The 15,302-nt window shown below is 53.0% G+C and overlaps 1 protein-coding gene across 1 annotated transcript in view; it reads left to right on the forward strand.

Annotated features, from left to right (window-relative positions):
- The first annotated feature begins 2,148 nt into the window (after positions 1–2,148).
- Positions 2,149–15,302, forward strand: part of NUP160 (nucleoporin 160) — a 29,003-nt gene continuing 15,849 nt past the window's right edge. Inside the window, exons 1-15 of the mRNA XM_069804240.1 lie at positions 2,149–2,390; positions 2,561–2,771; positions 5,259–5,481; positions 5,725–5,803; positions 6,649–6,763; positions 7,533–7,691; positions 8,694–8,771; positions 8,996–9,093; positions 9,942–10,026; positions 10,493–10,561; positions 11,302–11,385; positions 12,295–12,465; positions 12,595–12,694; positions 14,318–14,483; positions 15,113–15,228. Coding sequence (XP_069660341.1) covers positions 2,188–2,390; positions 2,561–2,771; positions 5,259–5,481; positions 5,725–5,803; positions 6,649–6,763; positions 7,533–7,691; positions 8,694–8,771; positions 8,996–9,093; positions 9,942–10,026; positions 10,493–10,561; positions 11,302–11,385; positions 12,295–12,465; positions 12,595–12,694; positions 14,318–14,483; positions 15,113–15,228 — 1,957 coding nt within the window. The 5' untranslated portion in view covers positions 2,149–2,187. The remainder of the gene's footprint in view (positions 2,391–2,560; positions 2,772–5,258; positions 5,482–5,724; positions 5,804–6,648; positions 6,764–7,532; positions 7,692–8,693; positions 8,772–8,995; positions 9,094–9,941; positions 10,027–10,492; positions 10,562–11,301; positions 11,386–12,294; positions 12,466–12,594; positions 12,695–14,317; positions 14,484–15,112; positions 15,229–15,302) is intronic.

The raw sequence follows: 15,302 nt of genomic DNA on the forward strand, positions 1-15,302 counted from the left end.
CCTGGCACCCCCAGGACCCGTGGTCCCCTGCCCTCCCCTGGGACCCACGGCCCTGCCCCACGGCTCACCGGGACCCTCCACTCCCGTGCTCCCTCCAGCACCCACGGCTCCCTCCCCACTGGGACCTACGGCCCTGGGCACCCCGCAGACCCACAGCTCCCGCCCCACGGGGATCCACAGCTCCTGCCCCACCGAGACACAGGGTGCCGGCCCCACCGGCACCCACGGCACCGAGCCCCCCGGGACCCACGGCTCCCTGTCCCACTGAGACCCACGGCTCCCACCCCACGGGGATACAGCTCCCGCCCCACCGGCACCCACAGCTCCCGTTCCACCGGGACCGACGTCTCCCGCCCGGCGGGGACCCACGGCTCCTTCCCCAGGGGGGACCCCCGGGCGCCGCGCCGCGCCGCGCGCGCCGTGTCCCGCTCCCGCCGGCGCGCCCCGTCCACCGCGCGCCCCCGTTCCCGCCGCCCGCGCGCCCCGGGCCGGACTCACCGCGCGCCGCCGCCGTCGCCGCCGCCGCCGCCGCCCCGGCCCGGCCGTGCCCGCAGGAAGCGGCGGGAGAGCCCCAGGGGCGGGGACTGCGGCCGCCCCGCCCGGACCGCCGGGCTGCTCCGGCATCGCCCCGGCCCCCGCCCGCTCCCGGACACGCTCCCGGGCGCGGTCCCGGTACGGTCCCCGGGGTGGCCCTGGCAGGGTCCCGGCACGGTCCCGGGGTGCACCGAAGGACGGCGTGGGGGGACCCCGCACCCACTGGGCACCCCCCGCCCCGGGGTCCCTACCCGAGGGGACACGGGCACCCCGTGGGGTCCCTGCCCCGTGGGGCACCGGGAGCGAGACCCCCGGGGCCGGGGCAGCGCGGGTGCCCGCGGGCGGGGGGATGCACCCGGCGTCCCCTCCATCCCCACGGCTGCCCCTTCCCTCGCCGGCGTCCGGCTCCCGCCCCGGCACGGCCAAGCTCAGCCGCGGCACGGCATCGCCTCCCCGCCACGCGTGAGCCCCGAAAGCCGCCCGGCGCCGGCTCCCCGTGGTTCCCACAGCGGCCCCGGGGTCCTTCGAGCCCCCCAGATCAAGCAGGGGGGCGGCCGGAGCCCCCGGCCCACGCGCGGCACCTGCCCCTGCCAGAATAGGGCCATTCTGCAGGCGGGCGGCCGGGCGCCTTGTGCCGCCGGCGCCGGGTTCCCGCTCAAAGGCAGGATTGTTCGAGGCCGGCTGCCCCCCGGCGCGGCGCGCCCGGCAAGGCCCCGGCACCAACGCCACACGGGGAGAGCGTATGGCGTCGCCGGACCCGCGAGGCCGAGGGGTCGCCGCCACCCTCGCCGGCACGCCGACACGTGCTGTGCCGCCAGCCGGGCCCTGGCGTGCCTGGCACGCACCGCGCCGCCGTCCCCGGGGCACGGCCGGGCAGGCAGCTGCCGGCTCCTTCGCCGGGGCCGAGGCGTGAGGAAGAGGAGGGTGCCGGAGGCTGGCACGGTGGGTGCCGGCAGAGCGCTGCCCGGCTGGGCGGGCGTGGGAAGGCGGCGGGTCTGGCTGCGGCAGCACCTGGTGGGCCCCCGGGGTGGTGGGCGCTGCCTGGGGGGGGGGACAGGGGGCAGCTCCGGCCCCCCTAGCCCAGCCCCTGCCCCGTGCCCCTCTCCCCACCCTTCTCCCCATATCTTCTCCCCAAACCCCCTCCCTTTCCCATCTCCCAGACCCTCCTCCCCAAACCCCCCTCCCCACATCCTCTCCCAGGACCCTCTCCCCACACCCCCCGTCCCCATCCCCCCTTCCGACCCCTCTCCCCGATCCTCCTCCCCTTCCCCTCTGCCCAGACCCCCTGCCTCCATACTCTCCCCCCCAAATCCCCCTCCCCAGACCCTGTCTCTGCCCCATCTCCCCATAACCCCTCCTTAGACCCTCTCCCCACCTCCCTCCCCATATCCCCCTCCCTAAATCCCCCTCCCCAGACCCTCTCTCCTCCCCCTCTCCCCAAATCCCCCTCCCCAGACCCTCTCCCCATATCCCTCCTCCCCATATTCCCCATCCCCCCTCCCCAAATCCCCCCCACATCTCCCTTCCCCCGCCCGCCCACTAGGGGGCGCCGCAACACTCACCCCCCGCGCCAGCCCCCGCCCCTCCCCGTCACCCCCGCGCCTCCCTTCCCGTGATGCCCCGCGCGGGTGAGGCGGGAAGGCGGACGGCAAGATGGCGGCGGGTTTGGCGGAGCGGAGCTGCCTGGAGCTGAGCGCGGCGGCTCGGGGCCCACCGCGACGGTTTCAAGAGGTGGTTTTTAGCCCGCCGGGGACGGCTCCTCTCCCCGCCGGTCGTTACGGGGACAGCGCGGGTGGGTTTTGCTACCAGGAGAGCGCGCAGCTCGCCGCCGCCACCAGGAACCGCTTCGTGCGATGGTGAGTGAGGGCCCGGGGGCAGGCCCAGCCGTGGTGGGAGGGGGCCGGGGGTAGGCCTGCCCCCGGCCCCCTCCCACCACGGCTGGGCCTGCCCCCGGGCCCGATTGGGCCCATCTCCCTCCCCTGCCCGTGCCCACCGTCCTCACGCCAACCCCGGTTTCTTCCCTCAGGACCACGTCGGGAGACACGGTGGAGCTGGTGGAGGAATCTCTGGACGTCAACCTGCTGAACAACGCCGTACGCCTCCACATCCAAGGCTGCCCGTTTTTACCGGGAGGCGTGCACCTCTGCGAGGTGCAGAATCACTTGGTCGTCCTCCTGATCACCGGGCAGACGGTGCATCGCCTGCTCCTGCCGCATCCCGCTCGCATGTACCGCAGCGTGAGTACCGGGGTGGCCTGCTTCTTGCTTGTGTCAGCCCCCTGCCTCGGTCCTGCCCATCAACTGCCCTCAGTGAAGCCGCTAAGTACATTGCAAAATAGCAAAGGTCTTGGCATGCTTCTCAGCAAGGGCACAAAGTGCTGCTTCCCACCTGTACCGCTTTTGGCCAGGATAGAGCTAATTTTGGCTGGGATAGAGTTAATTTTCATCATAGTACTTTCTGTGGTGCCATGTTTTGGATTTGTGATCAGAACAACATTGATAATGCGCTAATAATTTAGCTTTTGCTGAGCAGTGTTTGCACAGCCTCAAGGCCTTCTCTGTTGCTCACTCTGCCCCCCCTGTGAATAGATTTGGGGGTCTGTAGCGCTTTGGGAGGGGGCACAGCCAGGCAGATGACTCAAACTAACCAAAGGGATGTTCCTTGCCACATGACATTGTGTTTGGCGATAAGAGGGAAAAGCAGGGGTTTTGCAGGGGTTAGCCATGTTTTTGCTTGGCAACTGGCTGGGTGTTGGTCTATCCAGCCTTTGTGTCCCTTGTTTTGTTTTCTCTTCTTCTGCTTGTCCTTCACTTCTTAAGCAATTATTTTATCTTGACCCCCGAGTTTTCTTGCTTTTATTCTCCCTTTCCTCTTTCCCCATGCTATTTGGGAGGGAGTGGTCGAGCAGCTGTGTGCTCCTTCACTGCCCACCAGGATTAACCCCCAACATGGCCCTGTCACGGGGCTTCACGCAAACCCTGTCACCATTGTCGTGTCCGTGTCGTGTGGGCTGGTTGTCGAAACACTGGAGGTGAGCTGCTGATGAGTATGAAGCTCAGCTTTTCCTGAGCCCTTCCAGTTGGGCTGGATTTTTTTTCCCTGCCGAACAGACCATATGCTGGTTTTGGCTGGGACAGAGTTGGTTTTCTTTGCAGCAGCTCGCATGGTGCTGTGTGGCGGATTTGTGACCAAAGCAGAGTTGGGGACATGCTGCTGCTTGAGCTGTTACTGAGCAGTGCGTGCACAGCGTTGGGGGCTTCTCCTTTTCTCGCCCTGCCCCCCCCCCCCCCCAACAAGCTGGCTGCCGTGGGCGGGAGGCTGGGAAGGGACAGTCCCTGTGCTGTGACACTGTGTTCAGCAACACGGGGAGGGAATTGGGGCAGGCGACCATTGCTCAGTGCCTGGCTGGGCATCAGGCTGCTTGGAGGAGGTGGTGAGGGATTGCTTTGGCATTGCTTGGTTTGTTTTTACTTTATTCTTCCTCTTTCCTTTGCTTATTAAACCGTCTTTATCTTGACCCACGAGTTTTTGCTACTCTTCTTCTCCCGTGCCCTGCTGGGGCCCACGGCTGGTGACAGTTACCTGCCAGCTGGGTCAGTCCACCACAACCAATCGGTTTTGTAGCTCTGTGGTGGGGATTTGTTCCCCAGGCTGGAACCCTCTAGTGTTTCCAGAGGTGCAGAGCTGGAGCATGTCAGGCTTTCTTTGAGTTTTGTGGAAAACTCCGCACTTTAGTTTCTTACTCTCCAAACTTTTCTAGTTAAATTTCTTTATAGGTGTTATAAACTGCTAAACTCCCAAGTCCTCTGATTCTTGACCAGATACAGCAAGCGCGTTCATCAGTGTGGGGTAGTTCTCTATGTGGAAGTGAAAACTGCTGGGGACAAGAGTCAGATAGGAAAAGCAAGCTGGAAATCTCTTGCTTTGTTTGGAACTGAATGTGCTCAGACCGCATGTGGGGGAGGCAGAAGCCATAGGCATCAGACTTGCAGCATTTGCCCCAAAGCTGAGGGTATTTCAGATTTGTGAATAGGGCTCTGATTTTGGTGAAGGTTGGTGACATAACCTGAAAGGAGGCTCAGAGGTTGGAGGTGGCTCTGCTGGTGGTCCTGGGGCCTGGCCTTGTGACGAGGGAGGCCTGGCTGTGTTCGTAACTTGCCTTCTATGCAGCAAGGCATAGAATCTTTTTATTTCATGTGGAAGATGGATCTTATGCAAAATTTACATCTCATTTACCCATTTGCTGTGACTTTTTCTCTCGTGTCTGCTTCTGGTGTGTCTTCTCAGGTCCCTTTCTTCTCTTGGAGAGCTTATCTCTTGCTTTTAGTGTTCCAGACAGCTTTCCCAAGGGATGATGCTGTGCTGTTGCAGAGCTGCTCTTCACAGGACTTGTTATCACCGTTTTGCTGTGAGCTGTCTCAAAGCAACTGATGGACTGCGGGACTCCTTTGGGGGTGTTACAGTATATGAGCGGGGGAGAAAGTGAGCGTTCTGCTAGAAAATTGCGGGTTTTGAAATCCCTTTCATATCTGGTTGTGAACAGCAGTGGTCATGGGTTAACAGTCAGGGAAACAGGAGTGGTAGTGATGAGAGTTCTTACCGGAAAAATCCTTTTTATCAAGTAGCAGCATCACAGTTGCCATTCCACGGGTGTCTGGTTGTTTTTTCTGTGCCTTGTGTATGTGTGCTCGGGTTTTGTACTCTCTGCTGTTTCCCTTCTCCAGGAGCTGATAACAGAGAGCCAAATGCAGTCCGTGTTTACAGATGTTGGCAAAATCAACTTCAGAGATCCTTCAAATTACTACGTGATTCCCAGCGTGCCAGGCCTGGCATCTAATTCTGTCGCCTCAGCGGCGTGGCTCAGCAGTGAGGGGGAGGCTCTCTTTGCTCTGCCCTCTGCTTCAGGAGGAATCTTCGTCCTTAAGCTGCCTCCTCACGATGCGCCTGGTAAGGAGCGGGAACAGGCTGCCTCCTCGCATCCACCTCTCTGCAAAACACTGCTCCATGTAGCATCCCCTCTCCTAGCCTTGAGCTTCGCTCGAGTTTAATTTTTGTCATGTGTTGTACAAATTCAGTCCACACACACAAAAGCTCTTTTATATCATGCCTGTGAAGCCCCTTGCTGGTGGCAGTAAATATTTTGTTAATGAGTACTCAACGTATTTCTTAATATCGCTTTTATTTTGAAAGGAATGGTTTCGGTTGTGGAATTGAAACAGAGCTCAGTGATGCAGCGTTTCCTTACCGGTTGGATGCCAACTGCCATCAGGTTAGTGTCTGGTGATGAATAAGAGGAGCTAATTTTGTCTTTTCGATTCCCTCACCTAGAGTTTCTAGCTGAAGTCAAAGACAGGCAAGCCACCATCTATAAATACTCTGCCAGAAAAGTTAACTGGGTCACAGGGCCTATCATGGTACGGAAGTTGGGACTTGAACACTGGATTAGTTCATCTTAATGGGGTCCTGCTGATTCTGCGTGTCTGTGTCTACGAATATGTTATATCTAGTAATTGGCCTCCAAGGATTTGCCCAGGATATGGCTTGCAGCCAGCGCAGATTAAGGATTACAATAGTTTTATGTTCTTGCCCTTGTTCTGAAATGTCAGGCTTGTTCCTGACCGGCAGAGGTTACCTGTGGATGACACAGACGCTCTTGTGTGCAGACTGGGCTCGGTGTTGGATCGTAATAATTACGGTATCTTAGAGTGCACAACCAAATTCTAGGCCCTGTTACCTGGAAATGATAGCGAGTCCCCTGATGCCCTGAATGACTTTGACCATCAGCAGTGCGTTGCTTGGGGCTGGCTGGTCAGATCCTTGCTTCCCTCTGGATCCTTCACCTGCATTCTGCAAGCACTAGGCTGGGGCTGGGGAAGCCAGGGATATGCTTCAGCTCTACCAAAGTGGGTGAAGAACTGGGCATTACTGGTGTAGTAGGCTCCTCTGCGCCTTGGATGCTGACCCGCACAGTCCTGAAACACTGCTCTCTCCTCCTGATCTCACACCACTGATTTATTTGTTTTTAAACACAGCATGATAGAAACCCTGTGCTTTGGATCTATGCGCTAGCCTTGATTTTCTTTTAAGCTGTTGAAATAAATTCTGTATTTTCAGAGGTGACTGTGGCCCATCGGACCTGCCTATCAGCCTCTCTGTTCATTGCCTAGATCACGATGCCTTTCTCTTTGCTCTCTGCCAGGACCATAAACTTCGGATGTGGTCCTATAAGGTGAGCGAGGCCTGGATTTGGGGGAGCAGCATCTTCCACTGCTGCTTGAGCGATAGTCTGAGGCTTAAGGAATGAAAGCAGAGTAGTTGGCATAGATTTGGTCTGCTGTTAAATTGTCACTGAGTCAACTTCTACACGCTGGGGTTCAGCGCAATTTGTGAAAACTGTTGTGGCGTGTGTTTGTAGCCACATTTGGAAAGCAGTTGGTGGGTCTTCTCTGTAGCGAAGCCTTGTGCGTAGGATAAGAGGCAGTATTAGGTTATTTAGAAACGTACTGGAGCTTTCAGGAAGGCAGGCGGGAGCTCTTCAAGGGCTGAGAAGGCAGACCAAATGGATTTTATACTGCTTTAGTGGTAATAAGAGTGTCTTTGTAATGTGGCTCCTTGTCAACAAGAAGTTAATAAAGCCTCTGCTTGCTGCATGCCACTTGCTCCAAATATCAGTGCCAAAGCTAATCGACCAGCACAACTGCTTTCACGGCTCATCTGCACTGGAATGCGTGCGTGCATTACAGGAGGGAGGGGAAGGTTTATTGTACGTGCCTGGGCTCTGAAAGCCCATATGCTTGGTGGGAGAGGGCACAGGTGAGATGGGGAAAGCTGAACAGTGTTAAACAGTGGTTTGGGTGTGTATATGGATGCTTTATTTGCATCCTTTAGAGGAAGATCTGGGCAGACTTTGGCCAGAAGAGGAAGGATGAGGGAGAAGGGCAGTTTCTCAGTCCCGAGTTTTTCCTATGCTACTTTCCTGACACCTTTATTTTGCATAGGATCAAATGTGCCTGATGGTTGCAGATCTGCTGGAGTTCATGCCAGTCAGCAGGGACCTGCGGCTTGCAGCTGGGACTGGGCATCGACTGCGACTGGCCTTCTCCCAGTCCCTGGGGCTTTACCTCGGCGTGTACATGCATGCGCCCAAGCGAGGGCAGGTATGGAGTGACAGGGCTTCCTCACTGTGAATGCATCTTTCTTGGGCTGCATGGCAAATACGTTGTTCCTCCTTGGATTTGGGCCTGTAAGGCAAGAAATAGGGAAAAGTTTCATGTCTGACCCTCTGGAGAGGGTTCTGAATAAACGTTTTTGCTCTCGAAACTCTGCAGGATACACGTGCCCTCACCCTGGGACTGGAATTCCCTGTGTGACTAAGCTGATCTGTTGAGTGCTAGTTCACTTGTCCACCTCCTGTTCTGGTAGGATCCCGAAAGCACGTATGTGCCGTGGGAAAAGGAAAGGTCCAAAAGGAGATAAAAGCATGGAAATACTGATAGTATGTTTATGTTGGGCTCCTGGGAGCATGCAGACGCATCGCTGTGCGTTGCCAAATGTTGACTTCTGTAGAACTTCTGCTTCTTGTGGTGAATAATAAATTTAGCAGGACAGGAATGACGGCACAGAACAGTCTCATCTGTTAGACAGCTTACCCTCTCCATTCTCCAGGGGATTCACATACAGAGCAGAAGCGTGTGTCGTGACTTCTGCTGTCCCACCAGCGCTCTGCTTGCTCTGGTGAGAACACCCAGAGCTTGGTTTGCGACAAGTGGCCTGAGGATTCAGGGCTTTTCCACCTTAGTCTCCTTACTTGCCCATGTCATGTTGTTGCTAGCAGTGCCCAGCAGTGATGGTGTTATGTTTTTCTGGTTTAGCCTTTCAAAAGACAGCTAGAAATCCTTCAGACTCAGGCAGAGATGGGTGTCCTTGCCAAGAAGGCTGAAGCCAGCGATGTCAGTACGTGGCACAGACGGTCAGCTTGGCAGGGTCTGTGGCTGCCTGTGCGTGGTGTACTCAGCTTGGCCCTCCTGCCCTCAGCCCTTAGGGGTCTGTTGACTGTAGCATCAGGCAAGGAGAGGGACCAGAAAGATGAGCTTCCCCATGACGTGCTGGTTATTGGCTTAGCTGTCCTTGAGCAAATGACTTATGAGGTGCGTTTGTAGTTCTGTGTCTTCCAGCTGGTGAGTACCGAGAGTAACCGCTACAGCCTTGACCACATATCCTCCCTGTTCTCCTCGCAGGTGAGCACTGGGGCCCAGCTCCCCCAGAAGGCACCGAGACAAGGGGGAGGGTTGCTTACTGAGAGATCAGAGGCCTGGACTTGGGGATTTGAGAGTGAATAAAGAACTCTTCCCAAAGCCTGCTTAAACAATACGAGGGAATGTTTTGCTGTCGTTAAGTACACGTGTCTCTCTGCTGTATTTGAATTTATGATAAGAAAGTAAATTTGCCCTCTCTCTCCTAGGAGACTCTGGTTGACTTTGCCTTAACCTCGTCTGAGATCTGGGCACTGTGGCACAATGAAGAGAATCAAACCGTTGTGAAATACATCAATTTTGAGCAGTGAGTTTCTGTGCTGAATCGCTAGCGTTGATAGCCTCGCGGGGGTAACTACAGTAGCCGCTCCACATGCTGCTCATTAACAGCCCTATTTGAGCTCCTCAACTTGTCTCCTGCCCTGCTTTGCTGACCAAAGTGTGTGGAGATGCAGCGGTACCTAGCTCTTCCTATTGTGGTGTTCGTGTCGTGCACAACTGTGTCTTTCTGCAGCACATATTACATGGATTTTTTTTTTTTTTTGGTTCTGCTTTCTAATGAAGCTACAACTCAGCTGCAGGAATGTGAAAAATTTAAAAAGCTGGGTGGCAGTCTTGCTGAAAGTGGAGTCTGCTGTGAGTGTGTTGGAGAGAGGGCTGTAGTTCACTGACACCTCCTTCAAAACATAACTGTCTGGTCTCTTCCAAGAAAGATCATGTTTTGAGTGATGTGAAAGGATCATCCCTGCCTTTATAAAGCTGGTAGGGTAGGCTTGGTGCATATCCAGGACCAGGGAGTTAAATAGTGGGTGAAAAAATGCTGTGAATATGCAAGTTTAGGCAGAAGAATCTACTGGTCAGTTTGAGAAAGAGTTGCTTGGTGAGCACGTGTGATGAGGAGAATGTTGATAGAAATGAAGGAATCCAACCTGTTCTGTTAGCTTAGGGCTGGGGATGCCTCCATTAAGTTCTCCTGGCTAAATCTGTCACTTGTCACTGATCAAAAGCTCCTGTTATCAGGTCGAAAGGGCCATGGTTGCTGTAAGTCTGTGATCACTGGTGAAAGTGACAGGTTAGGTTCAGGTAGCTGCTCCCAGGTGCACTGTGTTGGAGCACTGCAATGCAAAGTTGATTCTGGTTTTGTTTTTCTGCCAGAAATGTGGCAGGCCAGTGGAACCAGGTCTTTGTGCAGCCACTGCCTGAAGAGGAAGTGACGGTTCGACACGATCAGGACCCCAGGGTGAGCCGACTATAAAATAGCAACAAGAAGTAACGAAGCTTCTCTGCCCAGGAGAACATTAAGACAGTTCAAGTGTACAAATTATATTGATACACTCTTAAAATGACTGCAAATTAAAGGGGACAAGCCTTAGCTTCTGTTACCACAGCATTAAAGCACTAAGCATGGTTATGAAACCAGAAGTTGAGGGATGAGGAGAATTTCAAGTCAGTCAGGAGAGCCTTGAGACAAGACACATGAATAAAGAAGATTTGGTGTGTGCAGGAAGCACTGTTCGATAATGGGAACTGCTAAGGGGTTGGAAGGTGAGAGGTTGGAGCAGGATGGGGGTATGAACTGAAGCTGGAAAGAAATACAGATCCATGGGATAAGTTTGAGAATGGGAGGAAAGACCAGAAGCAGTATCTTAAATGCTTTCCTCCTGACACGTGTGTGTCCTTAAATTGCAAACTTCTTCTCTTTGCAGGAAACCTACCTGGAGTATCTCTTCATGCCTGGCCGGTTCACAAATGCAGCTATCCAGAAGGCTTTACAGGTTAGTGAGAGGGCATTTGGTGCGCTCTCTGTTCAGCTTCTTCCTTGCCATTTAGATGTGAGGCAACAGGATTCCTTGGAGCTCTTGGCTGGCATCAGTTTGCATTTGATAGTTTGTAGACCTGTCAGTAGTCACTGAAGCAAGTCAGTGGCTGTTGTGCCATATTTCAGCCGGTGTGTGCTGGCGGTGGGAGGCAGAATGTGTTTTCCAGAAGATGTTTTCCCTTCGGACAGCAGGTTGCTGAGCTTGCTTTTCATTGCCTGCTGCTTTAGCCCTGTGAACAGACTCTCAGCCCACTGTAGTGCTGTTTCTCAGAATATATCCACTCAGTTCTGGCTCCTCTGGGGCTGTAAAGGGCAGAGCAAGGCAACACGCAGTGCCTTTTCAGGAAAAATGGAAAAGCTAAACTTCTGCTACTCTGATTGGCTTGATTCTTTGTGCTGTGACCTTATGGCAGCCTACAGCAAGGTATAAGAGAGAGCTGCTGTGAAGGTGTGCAGCACTTCTTTCCTTACATCCCAATGCACTGCCTGCCAGGAGGCTTCCTCCATTTCCACAGGAAGAGGAAAGCTGGCTGTACATTCACGTACCCCACATCTAGCAGCTAGCTGTGTTTTTTAATACTTTTGTCCTGCAAATTACTGGATGATGCTGTTGTGTTTGCTTTACGTCGCTCAATGCTGCTTGAACCTCAGGGATACAGTGCTCTTGCTTTAAAAGTTTGCTGTGCTGCTTTTCAGATTTTTTCTCAAGGAACCGAGAGACACATAGATCTGACGTGGGATGAGTTAAAAAAAGAGGTTACCTTAGCCGTGGAAAACGAGGTGAGATGTCCCCCCTCCCCCACCTCGTGTTTTGTTCTTACGTTTGTTGTATGTATTGTGATGGTTCAACGAAGTTAAGTGAGATACAAAGTGACCCCAGGCCTTGTTTTGTCCTTTGTCTCTGCAAAGGAGTTATGTGACTTTTAAAAAAAAGTAGAGATCTTCATCCTTCCTGCCTGGCTTTTCCCTTCCCTCTTCTTTTTTGGAGTCCTTTCTTCTTTCTTCCTGTTCTGTCGTCTCGGCTGCCTGGGTGCACTTTGCATGGAGTGTGCTTTGCTGGTGGTGCATCACCTGGTGCCCATTTTCAGCTGCCTGCACATGGGTGCTGGTCACCACCACGCAGAGCTGTTGCTCATAATTATGGACACCAGAAGATAATCTGCTTAGGGGACCTATCTGAAAGATCAACTGGCTGTCCTTTTGGATTTGAATTTCCTCCATTTTTATCCTACTTCTCCAGATTTTACTCTGATATGCCTGATTCTCTAAGCCAGCAGTCCTTCCACCTGCAGCTCATCCTTGAGGCTGCTCAGACTATTGCTAGAAAGTTCACAAAAAAAGGTGGTTTTGTATCCTCTATAGCAATCGTCATGCGTGATGTTTTTAGAGATCTGCAGTGCTGCCCTTTTTCTTGATATCGTCGGTGTTGCTTTATTTAAGGTTGTATAGAAACAGTTCTTGTGGGCTTTGTTCCCCTTGCTGTTTGCTGTGTGATTCACAGGTGTAGGAAAAAACTTACGTTTTGACAGTAAGGTGGTGGGGAAGAGCACTGTAACTGCTGTTTATAAACCTTAACCATGTAAAGCTGTGGCACTGGTCATGGGACACAAGACAGCAGTCTGAACGCTACAATTTTTCTCTCTGTTTCACTGCCTGTGTTCATCTGAAGTCTGGTTTTGGTCCCGCTAGTTCCAGGGCAGTGTGACAGAATACGAGTGCTCGCTGGAGGAGTTTTGGCAGCTGCAGGTGGAGTTCTGGTCCAAGTTCTATGCCTGCTGCCTTCAATACCAAGAAGCGCTCTCACGGCCCCTGGCCCTGCACTTGAATCCCTACTCCAACATGGTGTGCCTGCTGAAGAAGGTGAGGCTGAGCAGTGGTGGCTTTTTGGCCACTGCAGCCAACTGAAGCAGTCATCTCCAGGGAGGAGTTCCTCTGACTGAGGTGTGGATTTGGGGAGCTCAAAGAAGGGCTTTCTCCTCACCTTTCTAGGGCTCCTTGTCTTTCCTTGTGCCCTGCTCCTTGGTGGACCATCTCTATCTCCTCTCTAATGAGCACCTCCTGACTGAGGACGATGCTGCCATCTTTGATGGTAAGTGAGGAGACATGGAGCTCTTCTATTGTTGGAGGCTGAAACACTGCATGTCAGGGAAGCCTTAGGCAGAGGGATGTGAGAGTTTCCATAGAGGCCTCTTGAAGTGCTCCTGACTCCGTAATTATCTACCTGGAGATAGTTTTCTTATTTTGGCATTTGTAGGGAGTTTTATTTTGTGCAACCTGCCGTCATGCTCACACCAGGAATTAGAAAATGGTGTCAAGACTGCAAATCTGCTGTGACTTGTTTCAGATAACTTAAAAAGGAAGAATATTAGATTTCAGGCTGCATGTTGCTCAGTGACAAGGACCTGCATTGGTGGATTCTTTGCCCTTGTGGCCTTACAAACTACCTGTGTAGGCTGTGGTTAACTGGTGCTGCCTTCATGCCCACTCTCTGTGGGACAGCTCTGCCAGCTTGGAGCTTGATAGTGTGCTGGCAGGTCCCCAGTGCTGGTGGGGAGAACAGGATGCAGAAGCTCGTGGTTTTGATCATGTGGGTGACCCCCCCATGTGAACCCTGCTTAAAACTATCTCAGCTGGGTGCTTGCTCAGCTCTGCCATCCCCACTGAGAGCTGCAAGACCTACTCTGACTCAGTGCAAGTGGTTCTCTTTTTTGTAAAATTTACCAACCTCTGTGTCTTGCTGATGGAGTAAATTCCTTTCAGAGATTACAGAGAAGAAGGAAACTTGTGATCCTGGCATGCTGGGCTCAACTGCCCAGTTCTGCAAACTTAGATTCAGTGCAATGGTTTTGTATAAATGTTTTCATGTAAGCTGTGGAGAGGGACTGTGCTGTTTCTTCTTGCCGGGAAGTAAATGCCAGAGCATGCAAAACCTGTCGTTAATATTGTCGCCACAGTGCCCTCTATGCTTTGCTGGCTGTGGAATGACGTTTCACAAGAAAAAGGCAACGGAAAATGTTACCTAAGCTCCACTTTCATGGTCAAGTGATTTTTATATTTTTGTAAAGAAGAATCATCATCCATTTGGTTGAGCTATTTCTGGATGTGAGAGAAGGAAAGCTGGAGGCCTGGGCTGAGTTTGGGAGGCTAGCAGTTCCTGCCCTGTCTGTTTCAAACTTCTCAAAAAATGTGACTTAATTTTAAAAACGCATACATAAAGGATTGCATTGCAAAGCAGTGATTTAAACCCTCAGTACTGAATTTTCAGATCAATTCTAAGAATGTGAAAATCCTCTCTCAGCTGTGAGAGGTAGTGCTGCAAATAGATAGCTGCTGTGACGAGAGTGTGTTCTGCTTGGCAGAGCTAAGCTATCTGAGCCATTTGCTCGGGGGTTTTTTTGCTCTTATGCTGCACTAATTATTTCCTTTCAACCTGTGGCTGGAGAAAATCCCTTGGAGGTATTTTTGTTGTTTTATTGTTGCATCAGTATTTTTTACTTTCCAAATAATAAAGCCCAAATCTTCCCCTTGTGAACTCCTAAGTTTTAATTTGGCCTTGTAGTTAGCAGGGAAGGGTCAGTTTGACATGCGGGACTGAGACCCATCTGATGCTGGTAGTTTGCTGATAGGAGCTGAACTAACTGGTTTTTGAATGGTCCTTCCACCTTCGCTTTGAAATCTCTTGTAAATATACAGTTAGATTCTTTCATTACAGATTTGGAGATGTCTCGTGATGTTGTCTGTCTTGTCCAGTGCCTTCGACTGATCGGAGAATCAATTTCCATGGAAATGGCATTCATAATGGAAATGGCTTGCTCCCGCCTCCAGCCTCCAGAAAAGGCTGCAGAGCAGATCCTGGAGGACTTGATAGCTAATGACACGTAAGGAGATGTTTTTGCAGAAGCTCCCCTGCAGGGAGGCAGGGATGGCTGAGCAGGGATTGCCTGGAGCCATCCTTGATTGGCGTCAGAGCACATTTGGGATGTGCAGGCTCTCCCTGTGCTGCAGGAGACTTTTCCAGGTCCCCTCACAGATGAGGAGCGTGGGTATTGGTGACGTTAGCAGGGTCTTCCATCCAGAACCCCCTTGCTGTTGCCTGGGGCCCTCCTGAAAAGACATGTTGGGGATTCTCAGGTGAGATAGAGAGCAGAAAAGGAACAAGTTCCTATTAGGTGATGGTTGCAGTGTGGAAAGCAAGTGCCCGTACACACTAGGTAGAGGTCAGAGCCTTGGTCAAGCCATGTGGTTACTGTGCTAGCCTCCTCAAATCATTCCCCTGTGGAATGCCAGCTATCTGACTGTTATTTCCTGGTAGCCTGGGGGAGTGGAATAAATAGACTGGTCCCTGCAGGCGCTGTAATAAAACTCCAAGCCAGAAGAGGATTCCCATAAAGAATGTCCAGGCTGATCAGATACACTCCCCTCCAGAGAGGATCAGTAAGGGAGGAAAGGGAGCCCTCTTGAGTTAGATTTCATGTTGCTGATTATTATTATCTTTTTCACTTTGCAGGGAAAATGTGATGGAGGACATACACAGCAAACTGCAGGAGATCAGAAACCCCATCCATGCCATTGGAGTGCTCATCCGAGAAATGGACTACGAGACAGATGCTGACATGGAAAGAGGTGATAGCTCTACAGCAGGATGTTTGGGCTGGGAAAGTGTTCTTGTCGGTCTAGTTCCTCCCCTTATCTCAGTG

Source organism: Haliaeetus albicilla, chromosome 16, assembly GCF_947461875.1.
Source record: "Haliaeetus albicilla chromosome 16, bHalAlb1.1, whole genome shotgun sequence".
Lineage (NCBI taxonomy): Eukaryota > Metazoa > Chordata > Aves > Accipitriformes > Accipitridae > Haliaeetus > Haliaeetus albicilla.